The following is a 27290-nucleotide window of genomic DNA, read 5'->3' as shown; positions in this document are numbered from 1 at the left end:
AAGTTGAACCAAACAATGTTGAATTGCTGACAATAGTTTTACGGATGCATAAATAACTTATAGTAAATAAATCTATTTGTGAAACGTACAGATGAATGGATGGACCTTTTTTTGCCACATAAAAGTTCAAATAGGATGAACCTTTGCTTTGTAAGTACTCACAATAACATCACAAGTTACAGAACAACATAAAAATTAGAACCTAGATGGATACCCTTTCGGAAATGCTGTCTATATTTGCAAGCTACGCAGTAGAAAGTAGAAACCCCTAAAATAGTTGGAATACAAACTAAGCAAGGTGAGACGTATATGGACCAGGACTAATAAGACTGGAACAGGATTTATACGGAACAAAAGTTTGCAGAAGTTGAATCAGGTTGGTTGCTACTTAAAACTATTAAACAGATTAAAAAAACTAGGAGGAATAGATTAAGTGAAAGAAGCTCATACTGGAAATGCAGGTTGCTCTATACGTACAAATATAACTGGAACTGCAGACCTGGAGCTACTCCACAATTAGTAAATTATTCTTCATTAATCCTTCACCGACTGTTGGAAATTCTGGTGATAGATGCCACTCCCCGTCAACCAGGAACTTAATTTCATACCTTCACATAAATTTGTGGGTTAGATGAGTTAACAAGTTTAGTTTTTAAATAATTCTTTCACAGTGAACCAATACAAAAGATTCATACCTTCCAGGTCTAAGCATTAATGTAGTCGAGAACCTTGTAAAAGAACCATCATACTCTGGAGATAAGTATCCCCCTTGACTCCAGCCATCAAAGGTGCCCATTACTTGAACACTCTAATATCATACGAGGCAAAACATATTCATTACAATTATTCCCAAAAAGTTACAATCCACCATATAACTTCGAAATTTTCATAACAAACTCAAGGCTTTGACACATGATTCATCTGGCATATAAAAAGCAAAGATTGGTTCTTCAAAATGGTATCATCCTCAGGGAAAAAATAATAATAATGCAGGGCTAAAGAGATGCTAACAACAATCAACTGCAATAAAATAAATCCTTGAGTCCAGAAGATTAATCTAAGAATGTATACATCTAGCATAATGGAATTTTTATCAATGCCATAAAACCCAAATAAATGCAAATCTCAACTGCCAGCTTTTACATTGATGCTGAATCAATGTTCAATATTGAGAAATGAGAAAATCTAGTTTAAAATATGGCAGACGAATTCAGAAGGGCTTAAAATTGAAATATCATAATTACAAGGTATGCTTAAATGTTTTGGTCTACAATACTCTTTCATAACTATAAACATAAGAGAAAAAACAATATTAAGAATAATCATAAGAACTTCAACAAATTTTCTATCGCTTTTAAACATGATTTTTTATTGATATTTTCATCTTTATAGACTAGCTTCATCTACCATATAGTGATTTGTTAAAAAATATTTCGTGAATCATTTGTTTTCACATTGATAGATATTTATTTACTCATTGATTCCCTTACATGGAATATAACTAGATGATTGATTAAAGCTCCTAATATTGACAATTTGTTTAACCAGAAGACCAAACAATAAGCAATCAGTCAATCACCATCGAACTTATAAGTTCTCTTATAACTTTACATCACATTACCTAAAAGTAGTATTTGCATAAGTAAAAAACAGGATTGTTACAACATGTATAGACCTCTTTAGTGTATATAACTGAAGTTTAATGATTCATACTATCAAAAAAACTCAAACTTAATTACTTATTACATAAGAGTTACAAATTATGCTAATGTAAGACCCATAAAATGGCAGGTGCATAAGCTGGAAGTGATGAAAGACTCAGGTAGATGTGCATTATTTACGAAATCCACAATGCTGGTGTGAATCAATCTACACTATCTAGTCACTCGTGCTTGACAGTCTGAGACATGTACATTTTGCACCAGATAGTGACCTTTATGCCATGAATTTTATTAAAAATAAATGAATAAATTAAAAAAATAGAGCAGTCAGTGTTTGATATGTCCAAACAACTGTAAAACAGTAAAACAAATAAGCTTAAGCTTATTTTGACACGATTTTGATCAAAATCTTGTTCTACGTCAAGTTAAAAACAAAGACAATTCTACTAACCTTCATTATGCAGTCAAGAACAAAATCAATTGAAATGTATGACAAGAAAAATCAATGCCACACAAGGTAAACTGGCTAAAAATAAATCTACAGCAGAACAATTAATTATGCATACAAAGGATGCAGGCAAGATCACAAAAACTTAGTATTTCATTTTGTGTTATATCGTAGAGAGTGGTAATGAATGAATAATGACATAAGAGTGCAAGGAAACAACAGGCAGCCTGATAATTGCTTCATGTATTTTTGCTGCCTCAGTAGTTGCATTCCATTTGTAATTTTACTAAGATACTTCTCAGAGAAAATATTCATGTGCATGATATGGCAATGCACATCTAGCCCTAAACATGATGCAGACACTTGAGTTGATCATAAATCCAAGATAAACTTCCAGCATTCAGCACTTTGGACATGACTTTGCTCTCAAATGCTAATTTTTAATCCATAAACTTTGGTCAACTATGATATGTCAAGACGGTAAAATCAAGCAAAATAATCCACAAAACAATTCTTGAGTTAAGGAAATTCAATAGCGTATAAGTGCACTTTTTTGCATGTTTACCTCTGCCATGCCACACCAAAATAATGGGACTTCCTTGGACTGTGCAGTATCAACATCCTTAATCTGCTCCTTCACTTTCTCATGTACAGCTTTACACCACAAGAAAGTTGGCAGCAGTACTTTTATTAGAAACAATATGGGAAAAATACATCTAAGAAGTTTTAAAATTGCCATCATGTCTAAGAAGAAATACAAAAGGCCAATGGAAGAGTCTTCAGATCCTGCAATTAGAGATTTCTTTTTATATTTTCCCACTTAAATTTGTTAGACTATTGATGTCAAATATACAGGAGCATTAGCAGAAATGGACAAGACTCTGTTGGACAAAATATATCAATCTAGACAAATGTGGCTAATAGTACCTTCTAACCGTGAAAGTAGGTGAGATTGAATGAACTTTCCATTGATCCTTCTAGAACCTTCTGGAATGCTTGATTGAGCTATTTCTTCTGCCAAGGAGACTAATGCCTGCCCACAGAAAACAAAAAAGGAACAATAACATCAAAAAGCTGTCGTTACACCACCAGGAATTGATGAAGGCTAAATCTGTAATTGTCTGGTTTTGGTTTCAGCAAATGTTTCAGAAATGTTATTTGAGGTAATCAGAAGCAGGATCACATAATCTCATTGCCATTTCCAGTCACAGTGATCAATAACGGTATTGGGGCAGTCAATGTAGAATTTTCATTTTGAATTTGTATAGAAGAGAGAGAGAGAGAGAGAGAGAGAGAGAGAGAGAGGCCTTTTATTAAGACTTCTGATGTTTGTATTCTGTTTTTAAGATCAGAAACTTTTAATGACTACCACAACTTTTTTGCTTTAGTCCTTTACAATCAACATAGAAGCTTAAAGCAAAATATCTTTCCCAATGAGAAGGGAGATGATGCAAACATCCCACAGTAAATTGAAATTCTGATTTCTGAGGGAATCATGAAAAACAAGCTATATTCAATTTGAATAAGTACAAGAATTGAACTTGCTTAAAGGCAGACCAGATTTTGAGACCTGCCTTCAGTTGAAATTGGTTTGTCAAAATTTAAGTGAGAAAGAACCATAAATTAAATTTCCTCAGACTTGGTGCAGCCAGCAAAGTGTGCTAAACCTTATATCACAATTCTTATCATTACAATCAGAATTTAGATCTTCTGATTTTTCAAAGTCATTAAAGCTTCCACTTGAGTCTTCCTTAGCTCACAAAGAATCAAGAAACATGGTCGATAAGCCAAGTGTGAAACCAAGAAGGCTGATCTTCCAAGATTTTAAGTAGTCACAAACTCACAATGTGATAACAATATGCTCACACATGACATGATTTACTTTTAATTAGTTTCTTTGGAGACAGAGTAGACAGTAAACCTGAATTTCAAGCTCCAAGACAGCGAGTTCGCTTTTGAAGTTGACCAATGCATCCTCTGTAACGTAAAGCTATAGAAAAAAGATCACATATATAACGTGAGTCAAGGCTTTTCTTTTAAATTAATCTTATGAAAAAACTTTACAGCTTAAAAAGCTGTCGTTTCGAGTTGCAGAAATAAACTATGTGCATGGTTACGAAATGTAAAATATTTGAGGTATACTCTAACGTTAGAACATTAGATCGCTAGCATTTCACTCATAGTTTTGTCTATTCAAATTTTCATAATTAGAAGATAACACATTTTTCAACTAGACATGTAAACCATAACAGTAACAAACTTGAACAATCCATACATAGATTAACAGAATATAATTCAGCAATCAAATTCAGAAGCCTCTAGAACACTCATTATCTTATTTCTACGCTATTTTATTCAAAAAATCGTTTCTCATTGACTCACTTTGAAGCAAACAGTAATATACAAACCTGTCGTTTGAGATAACGGTTTTGTTGATTGGCTTCGCTTAACTTCTTAACAAGCTTTTGTCTTTCGGAATCAGTCAATAGTGACCTTAACTGTTCAAAAATCACAACAAACATGTTAGCTCATAGATATGTTGCCCTGATAGAATGTATAGGCTAGGTTAAATTAACCTCTTCACGGCTCAATGGTTGTGACAGAATCTTCTCCCGCGACTCCTCAGAATCATCCTCATTTTCACCATCACTATAAAAATTTTCCGAATTTAACGGGGGAGATTCCTCCACACTAAAAGCCATGGAATATGTTTTCATCCGAATCCGATACTTGCAAGTAGACGCCCGATTAGAATGAACTGAATTTTGGTAATTCGTTCTCGGATTCCAGACGGAAATATGACGTGGAAGTTTGTGGAAATTTTCAAAATCTGATGTCGTTAAATTAAGTGGAAAACACGACAGTTTATCAAGGCAACACCTATCAAGATCATAACACATAATACAAACGATGAATGGCTAATTCAATTTTAAATGTTAAATTCAGTTGAGTTTCAAATAATTAGCGGGAAAGTTTACCTTGCAGTACCAATCTCCATGATAAACGATCTCATTTGGAAGAGAAGGGATAACTCAAGTTCTATTCAGATTTGTTGTGGTTCAAAACTTGCTGAACTTTGAAATGACATTGTGCAAGTGACACTAAGGGTGAGAGCGAGGGATGAGATTTTTTGTGAGGCGATTAGGCGAAGCAGTGGTGATTTGTGCAACTTGACACGTGTCAGGAAATGTTGACAGGGCGGAGATGGATTCAAGAAAAACTGCGTAGTTAGCCCGTGATGTATTGGTTAAGTGAACGATGGAGGTTGAACCACGTGATGCAGTCTGTTTGATTGGGATTTCTAGTCAAGCAAAGCCCAAGGCTTTGTACAAATTCATGAGGCTAAATTTAAGAAGAAACGGGCCACCTAAATATTTCAAGCTTGGGATAAGTACATGCCTTTTATTTTACTTCTTGAACTACATGTTCAAATTTTGATGCAGGATTTAAAGGAATTCGTACCCCAATTCTGACTATTGGTGGGGTCTTGGAGACGTGAAATTAAAGTTTTATTGATCAACTCAGCTGATTGTTTTGTTTGGTTTGGTCCATTTATTATTTGTACTCAAGTCTTGACTTCAATTAAAGACTTGGTCAACCAAAGGCGGTGGGGGTCTTGGAGACGTGAAATTAAAGTTTTATTAATCAACTCAGCTGATTGTTTTGCTTGGTTTGGTCCATTTATTATTTGTACTCAAGTCTTGACTTCAATTAAAGACTGGGTGAACCAAAGGCTTCTAATATGAAATTGAAACAATTATAAGAATTGGTCTAACGATCAAGGAGGTTTGTTTATTTTATTAATTTTTTAGATTCAAATTATTTTAAGACCACCTATCATATTTGTGGCTTACCTTAAAATATTAAACTTATAGGATATTCAATGTGCATTGAGGATTAGTTGAAATATATGCAAGCTAATTGGGACATCTTAATCATCAAAATTTAATCACCATTGGGCGACCTGATGATAAAAGAGCAAAATAAGCTTTTATAAGCTCTTGAGTTGACCACTGAAACTCTTATCTGGTCAATAATTCTAAGACCTTAAGAGGTTAGTTGAGGTATCTATAAGCTGCCCAAACATTCTGGTGATAAAAAAAAAAAAAAAAAAAAACTAATTGCTTGAAATAAATTTCCCATTTAGTTTCCTTGGATGTGACTAGACCTGACAAAACGAGTTCGGACCCATGTGTCGACCCTAAACCCAGGAACAAAATATAGTGTGTGGGTCTTTAAATTTGACCCGTTTTATTTCGACCCATACTCGACCCAGCCCGTTTTTTTCAACGGGTAAGACGGGTTTACCTGCGGGTCCCTTTAAAAAAAAAAAAAAAAATCCTTTTTCAAGTTTTCATTCATCCCAGATTCCCAAATCATGAAACCCAAAGCCCCAACCTTTCTCTTAAACTCAGTCTCTCATCACTCATCAGCCTTCTCTCAAACTCAATCTCTCATCACTCATCAGCCTTCTCTCAAACTCAATCTCTCATCACTCATCAGCCTTCTCTCATCCCAAATCATGACTAAAATGGGTACTCCACGGTCGCCGGTGCTGCCCAAATCATGACTAAAATGGGTACTCCATGGTCGTCGGCACTGCTTCTCTTGTCTCCACTGTCCACTCTCTTGTCTCCGCTTCTCATCAGCCAGCGTCTGCACTCTGCAGTCTCCATTATCGCCGCATCAAGGCATGTGTATCATTATCACTCTCGTATTTTACTCTTTTGAATCTGATCATGATTTGTGCTAGTTTATAGGAAATGGTGATGATTTTGTTGTTTCCGTGATTCTTTTTTAGCTATATGTCTCTTATCTCTTGGATCTTTATATTCGCCGTTCATAACTTGATGTCTGATCAGATTGCACCACATCATAAATAATAATGTTCATTTGATGCTGATGGTCTTCATTAAAGACGATTTTGTTCAACATTAGCTTCAGATTGCATCTCTCTTCTATGTTTCTCTGTTTATCGAAATCTAAAAGAGCAAAATTGAGGCTCTGTAGTCTGTAGGTTGTATCATCAGGTAAATAACGCCTACAACAGCTAGCTCTCCTAAAGAGGCCATTTATTTTGTGTATTTTACTATACTTAAGAGTAAAGGAACTATTTTAAATTATTGCGGTTAGATTCTGTAATATTCAAAGACAGAGTGTTATTGTATGCTATTATTCTCTTGAGAATTGAGTTAGAATATTGAAAGATGATGTCTGCTACTGTTAGTGACAGAAAAATTTGATTGGGAAACATAATAATAATTAAACTCCATGAGAGGTGTTTGGATCATAACTGACAGTGGCATTGGAAAGTGATAATGTCATGCTTTGTAAAATATTTGTTCAATCCAAGACTATGCTTTTGATTATAATTAAATTTTGAATGATAATATAAACAGATGGATGGTGGCCGTGGGTGGGCATCTATTCTCTTCTATGCAATTTATTCATGTATAAATCTTGACATGTCCTTTTCTTATTTGGCTATGTTCTTGTTGATAGATTCAATCATTTACATAATACATATTGTTTTGTAGAAGATGATGTGAATGCTAATTCAGATGATGATCTTGATGTGCCATTAAGTAATATGGGGATTGCAGAATCAAGAGATTCTACCACCCCCATTGTGGGATGAACATTTGCTGGCTAAGAATTTTTTTTGTTGAACAATATCAAGTCAAGTTAAATTTATCTTAATGTATTTGTAATTTTGCATTTTATGTTATTGACTAAATGTGTTTGTTTATGTGTATTAGTGATTATATATTTGTTTATTTTGGTTGGTATTTATAATTTTGTATTTATGTTATTAACTTATTGTGTTTGTTTATGGATATTAGACTAATATGTATTTGTTTAGTTTGGTTAGTATTTGTTTATGTGAATTGAATTAAATTTAGAGTAGTTGATTGTGGGGGTGTAATAATAAAAAATTAAAATTGCATGAATTTTGGGGGTGTAACTGTCATAATTGAAAAATGTTGGGATGCAAAAAATTAAAACCTGGAGAGAGAAAAAACGGGCAGGGCCACCCCTACCCATATAGGGTAAGTGCGGGCTCAATATTTTGGACCCGTATAACTTGACCTATATTAGGCCCGCACATTTGTACCCTACCGTTTTGCCAGGTCTAGATATGACCGTACGTTAGCTGCATCTTGTATTATTTACAATCAAAGATTATAGGCATGGTGTAGTTACAATTAGTTGATCGTAAAAATTAATAGGATAAGCGTTTTAGTATGATCCCTGTGTTATTGGTGTAATAATTCATAATTTGACCATTAATCCCTGGAAATATTTTATTGTTAATATATAAAATAATAAAATGAAGAATACAGTTTTGATTTCGACTGCGAAATATACATCTGCGCGCCGCCAATCATGATGAGAAGCAATAGTAAACCAACTTGTTCAAGTTTGACTTCCACTGTAGTCTTTCAATTCTCCTTAAGAAACTACTTATCAACGTTTTATCTGTTCTCATTTTCTTCATTTTGTAGCTAACATATATTAATCTTTTTAATAAATAATATTACATGAACAAATTAGTTATACAAGCTGATATAATATTTAATAATTAAATAATTAAAAATTAAATAAAAATTAAATAAATTATACTAAAAGACGACACTTGTTTCAAGGAGTTGTTCTGACGGTCAAAGAAGTTTGCTTTATTTCTTGAGTTTTTAAGTTCAAATCTTGAAACCACCTATCACAATGTGATTTATTTGATCCTTTAGACTTATAAGGTGTTTAATAGATTTTGAAATTAGTTGAAGAGTGTTGCTAACTGGAACATCTCAATTGCCAAAAAGAAAAACAAAAAAAAGACTACACTTGTTATTAATGAATGGATTGATATATATCTTGTGCTTCTTATTTTGTTAGAATTTAAAAAAGAAAAAAAAGGCTTTTTTAGTAATTAATTGAATGGATATTTCAATTGAATTTTAAAAATATGTTTGGTAGCCAAATTCTTCATTATTTTAATTGCTCAAGTCAGTTTCTCTTTGTCACATGACTCATATCTGCCCCGTAGTTGACAAAAAGATCCTAAAATGAATTTAATATATATGCATTATTCACAATTAAAAATAATTAAAGTCAATTCATAAAATAATCAAAGGGATTCTTTCTGTTATTTAACATATTTAAGGAAATGTCGCTTTATATTACTTCATCATCTTCCATTCTTCCTGTTATTTAAATCTTTTATACTTTCCTGAGTTGAAATTTCAGATCATACCGACCTTGAAGAGAGTTTGCATAGTGAATAAGGAAATCATGCACGGAGTTTGTGGGTCTTGGCCAATTGTCTTCCTAAGTGCAAAAATTAACAATTTTTGTTTATCCAAAACAAATTTTATATTTTCAGTGTTACGTGTATGTTAAACTGAAAGGTTATAAACTAATTCAGACAAACTCTTTACCATTTTTAAGCTTTCTTTTCCTTCCAGTCAGGCTCAGGGGACAGCTAATATTAAGAATTTTGTGTAAATAATATCACTATCTAATATTTAATATGGTGGGTTTTAGGTTGGATAAATTGGTCATACCTACCCAAAATCATTCAATTCAAAGTATGAGATAATGGCATTTACCCTCTGGAGTTTGGATCTAATATTTCAGATCTTGCAATAGGATAGGCCCCCTTATTCTAATAGATGTGAACCCATGTATAGAAAGAACGAGATATTTACTTGTATACATAAAAGTAGTCTTAATTTAGTAGTTTTTACGGAAAAAATGTTATTTTAGAGTTATGATTTGATTAATGATTGTTAGTTTAAAGGAATCAATTTCTGTTAGGGATTAGGTAGCTAAAATCTTTGGATATTGTGCTTGAAATTTAAGATTTTACTCAATTTCATTAACCTTTCTAATAATTGGCCAAGACATTAGGAAACATTCATGAGCAACGATTATTGATTGTTTTTAAAAGAAGCAAAAAATACTGTTAGATGGGTTTCTAAATGGATAGGGTAATAACTCATTGCCTCATTGAGTTGATAAAAAAATTAAAATTTGACCCATCAATCAAATTACGTTGCCGGTTTGCGCGGTTGAACCTTCAAAAGGCAAGTCAAGTATTTACTTCCAAACTCTGGAGCCGGCCAGCTGTTGCTGTTGAAGTCTTCTCCTAGTCAACGTTGACGCTCTCGCGAACACCATAAGCAGCCAATCCGCTGCCGCCCGCTCAACCACGCAGAAACATCCCCACCCTTTTGCCCATACATTACCCAGTCGCCTGCTCAATGTCCTAATTCACATTTAGCGTTTTACAGAAAAAGGGAATTTTGATAAATAAATACATTTTCAATTTTCAATTTAATATATTTTTTTCCTTGTTGTAGACTTTTGTCTTTTGGGTGTATATAAATAGGACAATTGTATTGGCCTGGTCATCAGAAAGACATTTTTATTATTCATTACCCACTTGACAACTTAAAGTCTTACGAACTCCATCAAAACTAGATTTTCTCACCTTTGAAAGCTTATTTCCAATGGAGAATTTGATGGGCTTGCTCAGAATTCATGTGACCAAAGGGGTGAATCTTGCGATCAGAGATGTCAGGAGCAGTGATCCTTATGTTATTATCAGAATGGGAAGACAGGTAATTTCTTGTTTCTTGTGTTTTTTGATATGTTTTGTTGATTCTTGTTGCAGTTTGGTTTCTGGGTATGTTGATCTTTGATGGATTTTATAGTTTGATGGTGTTCAGTTGCTTACTGCTCTCTTTATTGACTTTTGTGTTGTATTTGTAAATGATAATCCGAAAGAGCTCATTCTTTAATATGAAAATCATCTTATGTTTAGTATCTTTTGATGATTAGATTGAAACATCTATAATGATTTGTACGAATCACTAGTGTTTTTCTTCTTCAAAATGATTAACTGTTTCCAGAGCTCTTTGGCCTCGAATTCTATCTCAAAACTATGTTGACCGAAGTCTTTTTTTTCCCCCAAGATGATAACTTTTTGCTTAAATTTTGTGTTTTCAGAGCTATGCTAGCTATCCAAGAAATACCCAGAAAATAGCATCATATCTATAACAAACTTGTAGAAATAATTTTTTTCTTGGATTTAAGTATTAACTTTGTGGGGTTGTCTGTCAGCTTATCAACTAGTATTTTGACTTTTTTTGTTTTTTTAATTGATTAACTGTGGACCACATGATGATAAACGCTATGTAGCATTAACACATTTTACTGAATGTTAAAGTAAAAAAGATAAAGGAAGAAAACAAGTGAAAAAAGGAAACCTCCACGTTACTTATTTCAACTGAATGTTTCAAAATTGTCCGATACAGAAGTTGAAGACCCGTGTTGTGAAGCAGAATGTCAATCCTGAGTGGGATGAAGATTTGACCCTATCTATTGCAGACCCTCATCTCCCAATCCAGCTTGTAAGTATTGGAATTCCCACTCGAATATTGTTATAATAACAGAAAAGAAATGAAATTATGATGTGGTTTATTGCTTTTCAACCATGGTTCTCTGCTTCTCTTGGCTTGATGGAAATTTATAGTCATTGTTGAGAAGTTGATGGGGTTTCTAGTATATTCCTGCTGTTCACCAATGAGATAGGAATAATAAGTAAATCATACTTTAAATCATGCATTAATAATACAAGAAAATGTAGCCCAGGATCTTGGAATCAAGCTACTTAATACGCATTATCAAATTTTGCTAGTGGAAGATTGCATTCAAATTTTGAACACTTTTAAGCTGATTCAAGGTTTGGCCTAAATTCTTGGCAATATAGATTTTGCTGTGGAGTCCCATTAAAAGATGTGAGTGATGAAAACTTAATATATTGCATATGTTAAGGAGACCATTCGACCCAGTTAATGTTTCTTTTTGCTTAATTTGTGAATTTCATTTTTCTCATACGAGAACAAAATGTAGTTAACTTTATGAAGACACCTCTGAGAACATTTCTAAAATTTATTCTTCTGAATTGTTGAACCACTGTTCTCGTTCATTATTAAATGCAGTCAGTGTATGACAGAGACACATTCAGTCCAGATGACAAAATGGGGGATGCAGAATTTTACATCACCGACTATTTACAAGCTCTAAGGATGCGTTTGGAAGGCCTCCCAAGTGGAACCATAATCACAAAAGTTCAGCCAAGCAGGGAAAACTGCATAGCTGAAGAGAGTTGCATTGTCTGGGCTGATGGTAAGGTTGTTCAAAACATGGTTCTTAGACTGCGAAATGTTGAGCGTGGCGAACTAGAAATCCAGTTGCAGTGGATTGATATACCTGGTTCCAGGGGTTTGTAATTCACATAAACTCTCCGTTTGATATAAAGCTTAGTGTATATAGAAGGTTTTGAGCAATGCAAGTTTCGAACTGGTTTTTAGATGCTAAAACCCAAATATCTTATCTGTGAAACTAGTATCCATTGAACATTATGGAACATGGTTTTATTATTTTTATTTCCTTTGCCTTTCTTTTGATAAATAAAAGGCTTTCTTATTATTGATCAAGAAAAATGCTATATCCACCGAAAAAATTGCACCGAAAAATTGTATCGAAACAGGTGGAGCTTCTTTTCTCTGCCAGGTGGAGCTTTCGCACAACCGATGTATAATTTGTACATAAATAGCATGCCAGATTCTTTACTAGTTTTTAGAAAAAAGAAAAAAAAAAAAGAAAAAGGAAAAGTCAAAAAGAGTTGGCGCCATGTTCCCAGCCAAAAGAAAAAAGAGTTAATTAAGTATGGACGCCCGTCCATTAAATATGGACAGTCGTCCATACTTAATGGATCGGCTGTTCATTCTTTATGGACGGGCATCCATTAGAGTAGGGACGTCCGTCCATACCTTATGGACGGGCGTCCATTCTAGATTTTTTTTTTCCATACTTAATGGACGGTCATTCATTCCTTAAGGACGGGCGTCTATTAGAGTAGGGACGCCCATCCATTCCTTATGGACGGGCGTCCATTCCAGATTTTTTTTAAAAATTTTTATATTTTAAAAAAAATAATAACGTTAAATGCTTGAATGGTTTAAGTCAAGAGACACGTAGGCCGGTACAAAATTTCTGTGTAAAAACCCTGGTGTCTGTAGCATTGTTGATTAATCAATGACTTTGCAATGTCCTTTACTTTCAGAGCGTGCTTAATGCAAAGACTGGTAATCATATGATAATGTATACAATGACAAAAGATAATTGATCAAGAGATGAGGAACTGTGATGGATTACGCAAAACTAGCTTGAACATTGCATTGCAACAGAACTGTGGTGTATTGTCTAGTAGAATTCTACTTGAAAGGCGAACTAAAGGTATCTATCGTTCCTTCCAGTTATACTTGTCTATGACAGAAAAATGGATAAGTAATGGCTCTAAAAAATGGAAATTGAAGCTTTCTAAACGAGGTTCTATGGGCAATTACCGCTATGTATACAACGTTGAACAAGATTATGTTAGCCTCCCAATATAATTTTTCATGCATTAACTTTGGCAGAATATAGAATGATTTATATCGTGTTGGAGGATCCGTTTTTCATAAAGTCTAATGCCGCCCCTACCCGTGACCATCTAAATATAAACAGACTCGAACATTCTTTAACTGTGCACTTACTAATTTAAAACTCTATTATGTTTTTATTTTTCTGAGCCTTCTAAAATTATACATTATATTGATGAGATTGGAAAGTGTGTAGTTGTAAAGATAGTCTGACATGCTAAAAGTTATTTGGAAGGCCATTTTTAGACAACAGTAATTCAATCTCGCTGGTGCTTGTGTTTGATGAGTGTCTTCAAATGGGCAATCAAATTCCTATCCAGTCATGGGCTACTTGGCCCTTGTCATTACCCAGTATGTAAAATGAGTAGGCCTAACCAAACGTTAAATGATCCAGTCTAATTACAGTCGGCCTAAATACTAACCTAATGGGGTATACCAGGTTGGATCGGTCCGCAAGGCCACAGCTGCAGATCAATATTTTTCTTTCAAGTTTCGTACACAAAAAATAATATTTAGCTCCCAATTTTTTGTTTTAACAACCCTTATTTAGGGTTTTTTTTTTTTTTTTTTTTGGCAAATATAATTTATAGCTATAGTTCAATAAGAACATTAACCATACAATTTCACGGAGCAGTAACAAGTAAAACAATCCTAAAGAAAACAAAAATTACTGGTGCAATGTGTCATGACATCTGATAGCATCTCACAATTATACATAAAAGAGTAAATGACTTTTTCCCACCCAAGATTTGGTCTAATAACACTTTTCCACCCGTCAAGTTTCTAAATGCCACTCTTCCTACCTGTCCATTTCTCATTCACCACCTTTGATTTCGGCGATCGGAAAAACAATCACACACAACCACAAACACTTCTAAACCAACTTCACTAGTCGATTTCCAACAAAACAACTCCAAACAATTACAACCAAATCATCAATCAAGCAAAAAACCCTAAGAAAGGAACCGATGATCAACGACATTCGGCGGGCAAACAGGGTTGGGTTTGTTGGGGGGTTTTGGAGAGAAAGTGCCGGTGGTGTGTTTGGTGGTGTCGGGGTTGATTTCTGATGATGGGATCAATTGAAAAAACTTGGGGCCCGTGAAACAAACCAAGCACAATGACTGGCAAACGACAGGTTAAACAAATGTGGAGTGGTTGGGGTTTTGAGGAGGGAGGTGAGGGGAGTATTTTGGTGGAGTCGAGGGAGGTCGACGACACCAAAAATAGGCCAATTTTGCCTAGATCGGCGGCGAGAGGGAGTGGGTTTTTTTTGGTCGAAAATGGCTTAATTCCGACGGACAATTAGGCTGGTATAAGGCTAAAAGGATGAAGAAGTGAAGATTTTTGTTAGTTTTGGTGAGAAAACCAGTTGAAATCGATTTGAATAGGCTGGCGGTGACACTGTAGCAATTTGACAGGATTTAGGGTTTTTAGAGTAATACTAGCCTTACAAAGAGGCATACAAAGAGTCATACAAAGAGTCAAATCCAGCTCTTAAAAGAAGAGAAAAAGAGAGAGAGAAAGAGGCAATCATGAATTTCAATGGCTGGATTTGACTCTTTATATGACTCTTTGTATGTCTCTTTATAAGGCTAATATTAATCAGGTTTTTATATGGGGTGGCAATATTGTAGCATTTGATAGGATTTAGGGTTTTATATAGGGGATAAAATGATATAAATACCTCAGGACTATTTTTTGAATTTATTATTATGCCATTCTTCAATTAAACTTAATAGACAAATCTTAAAATGATGGTAAAGCTATATTTTAGAACTTTTTAATTGAGAAAGTATCATTAGGCCAAACCGTGGGTGAAAAAAAGTCGTTTACATAAAATTATGAGCATCGCGTGTCACAAACAACTAAGAAAAGACAAAACTTGGGAACAGTTTTGAACAATCAAGAACCCAAAAGATATGTTCTGAAAACCAGATCGGACAATGACCCGTTCAAGGGTCCGTTTTTCGGTTTGATCGGTTGGATCGATCGATTGGACCATAATTTATAAAATTATTTTTAGCCCTTGAAGGTTTGAAATTCATCAAAAACACCCCTATATACTCCCCTAAGGTTTGAAATCTATCTAAAACACCCTTGTCACTTGAAGATTCTGGTGAGTGGTGGCGGCAACGACGATCGATGACCAATCGAACATGGAATCTTGGGGCTTTTGATGTGTAGGTGCCGACGACTCTGATGGTGGTGCTAGGGAGTTCCATCGTCGTCGGAACTTCCCGGAATCAACAAAAGAAATCCAACGTCGTGTGAACTTTAGGTGGACAGCGATCGACGTAGACTGGACGACGGCGACTGAAAATGGATGGTTTTGATCGTGGAGATACCGTCAGTCGAATAGGGGTGTTTTCTCCATTGAAAGATGTCGGAATCCGACGGGGTTTAGTTGCGATTGGACCGCGACTTGACATTATTCCGGAGGTCCAACCGCGGTCCAATCTAGTTTAAATCAAAATAGTGGTTTTATATATATACTGGACCAGATTTGCCGCAGGTTGCCGGTCAAACCGGTCCGAACGGATGGTCCCGTCCGGTTTTCAGAACATTACCCAAAAGGAAAGTAAGACATTAAGGCCTGAAGGGGCAGAACCAAAATGTTAGCTAGTGTTGCGAAATACAGGATAGTTAGCTAGTGTTGCGAAATACAGGATAATGTTAAAATGATAAGTCCAAACCGATTGCGCTGCGAGAAGCTGTAAATAACTGCAACTATATATGAAACTGATGAAATTGCTTTTCCGATACTTCACTCCGAAATTTCTAGGCGTTACAATATTCCTCTTTCCAATAAGTATTTTGTTGAAAAACAAAATATTGCTAAGCTCTTATGAAAAAAGTGAGTTCATTCAAATTTTTATTTTTTAAGAAATTCTTTAGGAATGAATTATATTTTTTCTTTTTTTTAGTCATAAAAAATTCATTCCATGAAAAAATTTCTGTAAATAATTTATATCATTGTAGATATAAATGGAAAAAAAATATTTTGTAGGTGTATAGTTACACATCTTCAGAATTTTGACAAACCTAACTTGTTTGTATTAATCATAAATAAATAAAAAAAAATTAAATAACGATTACATTTATACCATATTTATTACATCATGATGTGACACATATCATTACCACATAAATTTTTAATTATTTATAATTTTTAATATTATAATAAAATTTATGTGGTTATGACATATACCACATCATGATATAATAAAAATAACGTAAAAAAGTGTTATAAATATACATTATTCAAAAAAATTTCTTTCTTTCTTTATACACTCACAATCTAATAATACAAATTTTCACTTACAACGTTACCATAATATATCACAATTTAGCAGATAAGATAACGAGCAATTGCCAAATTCATTGTTTTAAATTTTTTTCTCAAACATATAGACAGTCAATCATGTCTTTTGTCCATTCAAGACATCAAATCAAATCATTAATCAATGGAACAAGACAACATGTGCCAGTTATGATGCTTTTAATTTGTTTCTCTTGAACAATCTGTGATGATTTGAGCACCAAAAAGTATTCTAAAGTGCAAGAAGAAACAGCAGGAAGCAGCTAGCAAGCACATGGGTAATGGAAATTATTGGGAGACATGAGAATCAGGGAACCCAAGCATTCCCAGTAGCTCACCAAATTCTTATCTTATCAGAATGAATTATTACATGAAATGAAAAATAATAACGATATATGTTGTTTCCACAAACCATGCCTGCTTTGATTTATATATGGCCCTCGATATCAATTAAACACTTTGAAATTAAAGGGTTTAGATTTGGTTACATGATCATTAATATTAATTTGTAAGATGGGGTGCTGCGCAATTATTGGCATTTGATTATTTCAAACCTGATGTGAAAATGATAAAATGCTCAGTTCTTTTTTTTTATTTCTTCAGAGCGTGCTTAATGCAAAGACTGGTAATCATATGATAATGTATACAATGACAAAAGATAATTGATCAAGAGATGAGGAACTGTGATGGATTACGCAAAACTAGCTTGAACATTGCATTGCAACAGAACTGTGGTGTATTGTCTAGTAGAATTCTACTTGAAAGGCGAACTAAAGGTATCTATCGTTCCTTCCAGTTATACTTGTCTATGACAGAAAAATGGATAAGTAATGGCTCTAAAAAATGGAAATTGAAGCTTTCTAAACGAGGTTCTATGGGCAATTACCGCTATGTATACAACGTTGAACAAGATTATGTTAGCCTCCCAATATAATTTTTCATGCATTAACTTTGGCAGAATATAGAATGATTTATATCGTGTTGGAGGATCCGTTTTTCATAAAGTCTAATGCCGCCCCTACCCGTGACCATCTAAATATAAACAGACTCGAACATTCTTTAACTGTGCACTTACTAATTTAAAACTCTATTATGTTTTTATTTTTCTGAGCCTTCTAAAATTATACATTATATTGATGAGATTGGAAAGTGTGTAGTTGTAAAGATAGTCTGACATGCTAAAAGTTATTTGGAAGGCCATTTTTAGACAACAGTAATTCAATCTCGCTGGTGCTTGTGTTTGATGAGTGTCTTCAAATGGGCAATCAAATTCCTATCCAGTCATGGGCTACTTGGCCCTTGTCATTACCCAGTATGTAAAATGAGTAGGCCTAACCAAACGTTAAATGATCCAGTCTAATTACAGTCGGCCTAAATACTAACCTAATGGGGTATACCAGGTTGGATCGGTCCGCAAGGCCACAGCTGCAGATCAATATTTTTCTTTCAAGTTTCGTACACAAAAAATAATATTTAGCTCCCAATTTTTTGTTTTAACAACCCTTATTTAGGGTTTTTTTTTTTTTTTTTTTTGGCAAATATAATTTATAGCTATAGTTCAATAAGAACATTAACCATACAATTTCACGGAGCAGTAACAAGTAAAACAATCCTAAAGAAAACAAAAATTACTGGTGCAATGTGTCATGACATCTGATAGCATCTCACAATTATACATAAAAGAGTAAATGACTTTTTCCCACCCAAGATTTGGTCTAATAACACTTTTCCACCCGTCAAGTTTCTAAATGCCACTCTTCCTACCTGTCCATTTCTCATTCACCACCTTTGATTTCGGCGATCGGAAAAACAATCACACACAACCACAAACACTTCTAAACCAACTTCACTAGTCGATTTCCAACAAAACAACTCCAAACAATTACAACCAAATCATCAATCAAGCAAAAAACCCTAAGAAAGGAACCGATGATCAACGACATTCGGCGGGCAAACAGGGTTGGGTTTGTTGGGGGGTTTTGGAGAGAAAGTGCCGGTGGTGTGTTTGGTGGTGTCGGGGTTGATTTCTGATGATGGGATCAATTGAAAAAACTTGGGTCCCGTGAAACAAACCAAGCACAATGACTGGCAAACGACAGGTTAAACAAATGTGGAGTGGTTGGGGTTTTGAGGAGGGAGGTGAGGGGAGTATTTTGGTGGAGTCGAGGGAGGTCGACGACACCAAAAATAGGCCAATTTTGCCTAGATCCGCGACGGGAGGGAGTGGGTTTTTTTGGGTCGAAAATGGCTTAATTCCGACCTACAATTAGGCTGGGATAAGGCTAAAAGGATGAAGAAGTGAAGATTTTTGTTAGTTTTGGTGAGAAAACCCGTTGAAATCGGTTTGAATAGGCCGACGGTGACACTGTAGCAATTTGACAGGATTTAGGGTTTTTAGAGCAATACTAGCCTTACAAAAGAGACATACAAAGAGTCATACAAAGAGTCAAATCCAGCTCTTGAAAGAAGAGAAAAAGAGAGAGAGAAAGAGGCAATCATGAATTTCAATGGCTGGATTTGACTCTTTATATGACTCTTTGTATGCCTCTTTGTAAGGCTAGTATTACTCGGGTTTTTATATGGGGCGGCAATACTGTATTATTTGATAGGATTTAGGGTTTTATATAGGTGATAAAATGATATAAATACCTAGGACTATTTTTTGAATTTATTATTATGCCATTCTTCAATTAAACTTAATAGACAAATCTTAAAATGATGGTAAAGCTATATTTTAGAACTTTTTAATTGAGAAGGTATCATTAGGCCAAACCGTGGGTGAAAAAAAGTCGTTTACATAAAATTATGAGCATCGCGTGTCACAAACAACCGAGAAAAGACAAAACTTGGGAACAGTTTCGAACAATCAAGAACCCAAAAGATATGTTCTGAAAACCAGACCGGACAATGACCCGTTCAAGGGTCTGGTTTTCAGTTTGATCGGTTGGATCGATCGATTGGACCGTAATTTATAAAATTTTTTTAGTCCCTGAAGGTTTGAAATTCATCAAAAACACCCCTATATACTCCCCTAAGGTTTGAAATCTATCTAAAACACCCTTGTCGCGCGAAGATTTTGGTGAGTGGTGGTGGCAACGACGATCGACGACCAATCGAACATGGAATCTTGGGGCTTTTGATGTGTAGGTGCCGGCGACTCTGATGGTGGTGCTAGGGAGTTCCATCGTCGTCGGAACTTGCCGGAATCAACAAAAGAAATCCAACGTCGCGTGAACTTTAGGTGGACGGCGATCGACGTAGGCTGGACGACGGCGACTGAAAATGGATGGTTTTGATCGTGGAGATACCGTCCGTCGAATAAGGGTGTTTTCTCCGTCGAAAGATGCCAGAATCCGACGGGGTTTAGCTGCGATTGGACCACGACTCGGCATTATTCCGGAGGTCCAACCACGGTCCAATCTGGTTTAAATCAAAATGGCTGTTTTATATATATACTGGACCAGATTTGCCGCAGGTTGCCGGTCAAACCGGTCCGACCGGGCGGTCCCGTCCGGTTTTCAGAACATTACCCAAAAGGAAAGTAAGGCATTAAGGCCTAAAGGGGCAGAACCAAAATGTTAGCTAGTGTTGCGAAATACAGGATAATGTTAAAATGATAAGTCCAAACCGATCGCGCTGCGTGAAGCTGTAATTAACTGCAACTATATATGAAACTGATGAAACTGCTTTTCTGATACTTCACTTCGAAATTTCTAGGCGTTACAATATTCCTCTTTCCAATAAGTATTTTGTTGAAAAACAAAATATTGCTAAGCTCTTATGAAAAAAGTGAGTTCATTCAAATTTTTATTTTTTAAGAAATTCTTTAGGAATGAATTATATTTTTTCTTTTTTTTTAGTCATAAAAAATTCATTCCATGAAAAAATTTCTGTAAATAATTTATATCATTGTAGATATAAATGGAAAAAAAATATTTTGTAGGTGTATAGTTACACATCTTCAGAATTTTGACGAACCTAACTTGTTTGTATTAATCATAAATAAATAAAAAAAAATTAAATAACGATTACATTTATACCATATTTATTACATCATGATGTGACACATATCATTACCACATAAATTTTTAATTATTTATAATTTTTAATATTATAATAAAATTTATGTGGTTATGACATATACCACATCATGATATAATAAAAATAACGTAAAAAAGTGTTATAAATATACATTATTCAAAAAAATTTCTTTCTTTCTTTATACACTCACAATCTAATAATACAAATTTTCACTTACAACGTTACCATAATATATCACAATTTAGCAGATAAGATAACGAGCAATTGCCAAATTCATTGTTTTAAATTTTTTTCTCAAACATATAGACAGTCAATCATGTCTTTTGTCCATTCAAGACATCAAATCAAATCATTAATCAATGGAACAAGACAACATGTGCCAGTTATGATGCTTTTAATTTGTTTCTCTTGAACAATCTGTGATGATTTGAGCACCAAAAAGTATTCTAAAGTGCAAGAAGAAACAGCAGGAAGCAGCTAGCAAGCACATGGGTAATGGAAATTATTGGGAGACATGAGAATCAGGGAACCCAAGCATTCCCAGTAGCTCACCAAATTCTTATCTTATCAGAATGAATTATTACATGAAATGAAAAATAATAACGATATATGTTGTTTCCACAAACCATGCCTGCTTTGATTTATATATGGCCCTCGATATCAATTAAACACTTTGAAATTAAAGGGTTTAGATTTGGTTACATGATCATTAATATTAATTTGTAAGATGGGGTGCTGCGCAATTATTGGCATTTGATTATTTCAAACCTGATGTGAAAATGATAAAATGCTCAGTTCTTTTTTTTTATTTAATGTCTAGAATGTTTGGGCCAATTTATGCGTACTTCAACTAATTTTCCTAAACCTTGAAATTATCGATCACATAAAAACTCTAGTGACTACTCCTATTAGCACCTGATGATGCCTTATTAGCACTCGAGGAGGAACTCAAACTCATGATTTATTGAATAATATATATAAGAGTTTCTATCGAACTACTCGACCACCAAGAGGTAGTTAAAATGCTCTGTTATGTGATTAAAAAATTGATCTTACTCCTTAAATAACCATTTGACAATGCCATATTTGCAACGATTGTTATCAACCCCTTGACTTACTTTGGATCATCACTTTCACGTAGAACAATCTTGTTCCCATTTCTTCTGAAAATTTAGACTCATTAATCACTCATCAGTGTTTTCGAATTTGTGATATCCTCGGGTCCGTTAATTTTATTATTTTGGATATGATTTTTGATATTTTTAGAGTTGGGTGGGAATAACGAGGTAGGATTTAAAAATTAACAAAACACCCCCTTAGGTTTGTTAAATAACTAAACACCCTTGTAATAAAAACTTTAAAAATTATAAAAACACCGCCACTCAACCATTAAATTCCGGCAGCTGGCCACCACTGTCGGAGGGTGATCGGAGTCACCGTATCGACGCACAACCGGCTGGATTTGGCCAGTCGTGCGTCGAGATGACCTATTCCAGCCGTATTTACGGCTAGATTTGGCTATGTTTGGTCATCAACGACGGTCATATTCTGACTGTTGACAGCTAGATCTTTGGCCGTAACTGGTCGTCAACGACGGCCATATTTTGGTCGTCATTGACGACCAGTTACGGCTAAAGATCTAGTCGTCAACGGTCAGATCTTTGGCCATGGATCTAGCCGGAAAATAATAGATCGACGCACTATCGGCAAGATCCAATCGATAGTGTGCCATTATACTAGATTCCTACCATTTTTCGCTAGTGACTGCTAGAATCTAGCTAATGTGAGTGGGTGGGGGTATTTTTATTAATTTTTAAATTTTATTTCTTAAGGGTGTTTAATTAAATTAATAAATTTAAAAGGTTTAAAAATAATTAAATAAAATATAATGATATCTCATACAAATAGTTATTTTGAGAATAAGTTTGGAAATATGATAGAAAATAAAAAAACAAACAGACGCTCATTATTCAGACTTGAATGATAATTATTTATGTAAGTTATTACACTATAAATTGATGTGACAATTTGGTATTATTAACGTATCATCTATGCTAATTTTTTAAAAAAGATTTTGAAAAGAATGATTTTGAATTTTTTATACACGCAACAGACGATAACTTTATTGAGACATTTGAGTACAAAGAATCATTGAATCTACTTGGCAGCTTTATTTTATTAGTTATTTTTTAGCTATTTGACTCTTTCAATATTAACATAATGCTAGGGACATCAAAAATCTACATCAAAATTGTACCGATTTACGTATAACACGCTTCTAATTTTTTAACAATTTTTTTCTAGTGAACAGCCGTCCATCAAATTTAGACAGCCATTCACACATGGACGCCCGTCCATATTATATGGACGGCATCCATATACAAGGGACGAGCGTCCCTATGTAAAGGACGCCCGTCCATAAATAAAATACATAAATTTTTTATAAACATTTGGGACGCTCGTCCAAAACGTTTGGACGGGCGTCCATTATGAATGGACTGGCGTCCATACTTACAAAAAAAAAAAAAAAAAAAAAAAACTGCTCAACTTCTACACTTTCGCTCTCTTCTTCTTCTTCTTCTCTGATCATCTAATAACTGCCCATGACTTTTAACTAATCAACTTTTAAGTAAATGCATTTAGATATGCATATGGACCTGTACTCTCCATACTCAATCTGATTAACAAGAATACATTATTATTATTATTATCATTAGCTCGACTTTGCCTTAATCACCATCCCATCCATTATGATAGCTCGCCTTTGCCGCAGTTGCTGGATCTTTTCTGCATCCTTGGACATGAAGCATAAGTTTTTCGTGGAGTGGGAGTTCTGTATCAATGGAAGGTGGCTCGTCCTCATCTGGGATCACAAAGCTGTCTTGTACAGGCCAAGCAATTGAGTACTTTTGCTGTTGAGGGTGCTGGTATAGGCTTTGATATTGATGGTTCAGTGGCTTCTTCCTAAAACCTGGAAATATTCCTCTCAAAATTTCTATAGCAGATGATTTAGTGTTGACAAAAAGCTTTGTAAAGGATCCAAAGAAGCCTTCTTCTTGCTTCTTCTGTTCATCCTCCGTAGGGATTAAAGGCAGCCTGACTGATTTCAGAGCCACTTAGGAGAAAGCTAGTTTTTAGAAAAAAAAGAAAAAAGAAAAAAAAAGGAATAGTATGGACGGCCGTCCTAATGTTTATAAATTTTTTTTATTGTATTTTAATGAGGGACGGGCGTCCTTTACATGGGGACGCTCGTCCCTTGTATATGGACGCCCGTCCATATAATATGGACTGGCGTCCATGTGAGTGAACGGTCGTCCAAATTTGATGGACGGCCGTTCACTAGAAAAAAATTGTTAAAAAAATCAGAAACGTGTTACACGTAGGCTGGTACAAAATTTCGGTGCAGGTTTTTCGGTGTCCCTAGCTTTATTGATTTAACAATCATCAAGTATTTATAAGCTGTTAACCCTAGTTGCACCATCTTTTCTTAACCTTAATAACTTAAGAGTCTATTTGGTTGGATTAATATAGTAGCCAAAAGAGCAAAGTTACAAACATTTTTGAAAATTTTTAACTGTTTCAAAAGTGTTTATATGATTTTAAATAAACTATTTTATAGTCTCTTAAACTTTTTCAAACTTATTTAAAATGTTGAAAATTTTAAAATATCCCTATTTTATTTACAAATTTGACTTGATCTATTTTTGTATATTAAAAGCCTCTTTTGGTAAATTAATGTTATTATTATTAATTTTTTTTTCCTAACCAAATGACAATAAAACTTTCACAAAAGTTATGGGTGTGTTTGGTTTATTATTTTGGATAGGATTTTTGAAATAATATTGGATAGTTGAGTAGAGTTATGATTACGAGAATAAGATTTGAAAAATATGTGTTTGGTAGAGTATTTTTACCTTGATATTTGTGCTGAATATTTAATTGATATATTTTTTTTTATAAATGATTTATTAATATAATATTTTGGTGGATTTTGTTAAAATAATGTATTATTATATATATAACTTATCAATTTACATTTTAATAATATTAAACATTTTATTGGTAATTTTGTCACCAGTAAATATTAAAAAACAAAAATCCATATTAATTTCCAGTACTAATCCAACTGTTTAAAAACATCATATTAATACATATATGACAAAAGTACTAATTATCAACTCTTACAATCGATCTTACACGTATACTCCATTAAGAACTATGGCATGGTCCATTGTGCTGCCCACAGTGCATTCGTTATGTTATCCTATACAGTCGTCATATTTTCTATAATTCCTTGCTGCGGTTGACTCGGTCCTTCTTCATTTCGGCCATCTTCTGCCCCTTTTTGGCGATCACAATATACTTGCTAATTACTCGTATTTCCAGTATACTGTTTGAAGATAGGGTCCTCCATATTGTACATTCTGATATAATTATGAAGTACACAACATGCAATTATTCATTCCATTCAGAATACGGAACTGTCTTTTCAAAACACCAAAGGTTCTCTAGACAACATTGCGCAGTGAAGTATGTCTGTAGTTAAACAACTCTTGTGGCCCCCTTCGGTTACAGCGGTGATCAGAAATATGGTAAGCCACTCGCCTATGAGGGGCGAGGAACCCCCCTCTATTTGGATAACCTGCATCAACCAAATAGTATTTTCCTGTAATAAAATCATACATGTTATTTGAATTACAGGGCCTCAACAGTGGAGCAAATACGCTATAATACGTCAAGAAAATACTTATACCTGGTGGAGGATGTGGGAATCCAGAATTAGGATCATCAATAATTGAATTTAAAACTCTTGAATCATGCACATATCCTTCCCATCCAGTAACGACATAAGTGAACAACATCCTAAAGTCGCATGCAACCATTAAATTCTATGACAACGTTCATTTGTGATTTCGGTACCTATCAGCAAATTCATGTGGAACCGAAACGTATACATTTGTGTCATCAATGACTCCAATACAGTTCTATCATCAAAATTGAATTTTACTGATATTAACCGACTATGAACATGAATAACACAATGAACTTAACTATCCACTAATTGAAAACATAATGAACCAGTACTTTAAATAAAGGGTAATATTTTCGGTTGGATGATATTTCCCATGGAACCTTACTGAAGTCAGGTGGTTTGATAATCTCTTTCTTCAACTCACATATCGCCTCACAAACTGCGCCAACTAGACTTGGCAAAACGGGCGGGTGGGCTGGGTCTAAACGGGTACGGGCCCAATACGGATCAAGGTATACGGGTCCAAAATATTGGACCCGTACCCTACCCTATGCGGGTACGGGTGGACCAGCGGGTACTCGTTTTTTCTCTCTCCAGATTTTAATTTTTCCAGTTTCACCCCAATAGTTTTCAATTATGACAGTTACACCCCCAAAATATCTATAGAGCATAATTTTGACACTTAGAAGATTTGATGTGGACAGTAGAACCTCTAATGCTCCTGCCTCAGATAATTTTATTAACAAATGTAACAGAAATTGAGAATTAATAAACTATTATTTGACTTAATTATAAGTAGATCTAATAACTTTTACATGTCTGCATGTCTGTCTTTCTGCTCTGATCTAAGAGTGCCTCTCACGTAGTTTTATCTTGGAATTATTTTTTATGCAAGAGTCTACTAGAACTTGTATATAATTATATTTAATTAGTTAAACGAACTACAATTTATATATAAGAAGACACCCAGTAATCTTCAAAAAAGCTTCATGCTTCCTACTCTAGCTTGCCAATGAAAATGAATCCTATTTCTCTCTTTGTTATGATACTTGTTGTTCAATTACAGCTCTCCGTAGTTGTGTTGGCTAATAATGTGCCTCCAAAACCCGTAACTAATAAGATGGCCAACAAGAATCTAAGAGGTTACAAAGTGATCAATGATATCAAATCAGAAGTTGAGAGACAGTGCCCCAAAACTGTTTCATGTGCAGACATTCTACAGCAGTCACCAGAGATGCCACGCTTCTAGCTGGAGGTCCATTCTGGGAAGTCCCATTTGGACGAAAAGATGGAAGAATCTCCATAAATAGAGAAGCCAATCGTCTGGTTCCTTAAGGAAATGAAAACATCACAACTTTGATTAATCTGTTCGAAAGCAAAGGATTAAACATCCTTGACTTGGTTGTACTCTCGGGCTCTCACACCATTGGTAGAAGCTCTTGCTCTCCAATCCACTTTAGGTTCTACAACTTTAATGGAACTCAAGGAACTTCTGACCTTTCACTTGACAGAAAATATTTGTAGCTCATTTTCTTGAGAAGAGTCAAATTCAACAATAGAACTGGACCCATTAGTA

The 27290-nt window shown here is 34.5% G+C and overlaps 2 protein-coding genes across 4 annotated transcripts; one reads left to right on the top strand and one right to left on the bottom strand.

The window, feature by feature from the left end:
* Positions 1-17: 17 nt before the first annotated feature.
* LOC116115926 (protein PTST, chloroplastic) lies at positions 18-5300 on the bottom strand. Its single transcript, XM_031402062.1, has 8 exons — positions 5088-5300; positions 4686-4989; positions 4518-4607; positions 4031-4099; positions 3037-3142; positions 2675-2763; positions 696-808; positions 18-608 (listed from the first exon to the last, which is right to left on the bottom strand). Exons 1-8 carry the CDS (start codon positions 5120-5122, stop codon positions 506-508), a joined length of 909 nt encoding a protein of 302 aa, XP_031257922.1. The 5' UTR covers positions 5123-5300; the 3' UTR covers positions 18-505.
* A 5025-nt stretch (positions 5301-10325) lies between these two features.
* On the top strand, positions 10326-12560 carry LOC116115916 (protein C2-DOMAIN ABA-RELATED 4-like). Of its 3 annotated transcripts, none has more exons than XM_031402049.1 (3): positions 10375-10730; positions 11427-11522; positions 12114-12560. In XM_031402049.1, exons 1-3 carry the CDS (start codon positions 10620-10622, stop codon positions 12402-12404), a joined length of 498 nt encoding a protein of 165 aa, XP_031257909.1. In that variant the 5' UTR covers positions 10375-10619; the 3' UTR covers positions 12405-12560. The 3 variants fall into 3 exon arrangements, with proteins under 3 accessions (XP_031257911.1, XP_031257909.1, XP_031257910.1); XM_031402050.1 differs by having other exon boundaries at positions 10610-10730; positions 11353-11522; XM_031402051.1 differs by lacking the exon at positions 11427-11522 and having other exon boundaries at positions 10326-10730.
* Positions 12561-27290: the final 14730 nt, after the last annotated feature.

Source organism: Pistacia vera, unplaced genomic scaffold, assembly GCF_008641045.1.
Source record: "Pistacia vera cultivar Batoury unplaced genomic scaffold, PisVer_v2 Contig757, whole genome shotgun sequence".
NCBI lineage: Eukaryota > Viridiplantae > Streptophyta > Magnoliopsida > Sapindales > Anacardiaceae > Pistacia > Pistacia vera.
This window is presented reverse-complemented; position numbering and strand designations above follow the sequence as displayed.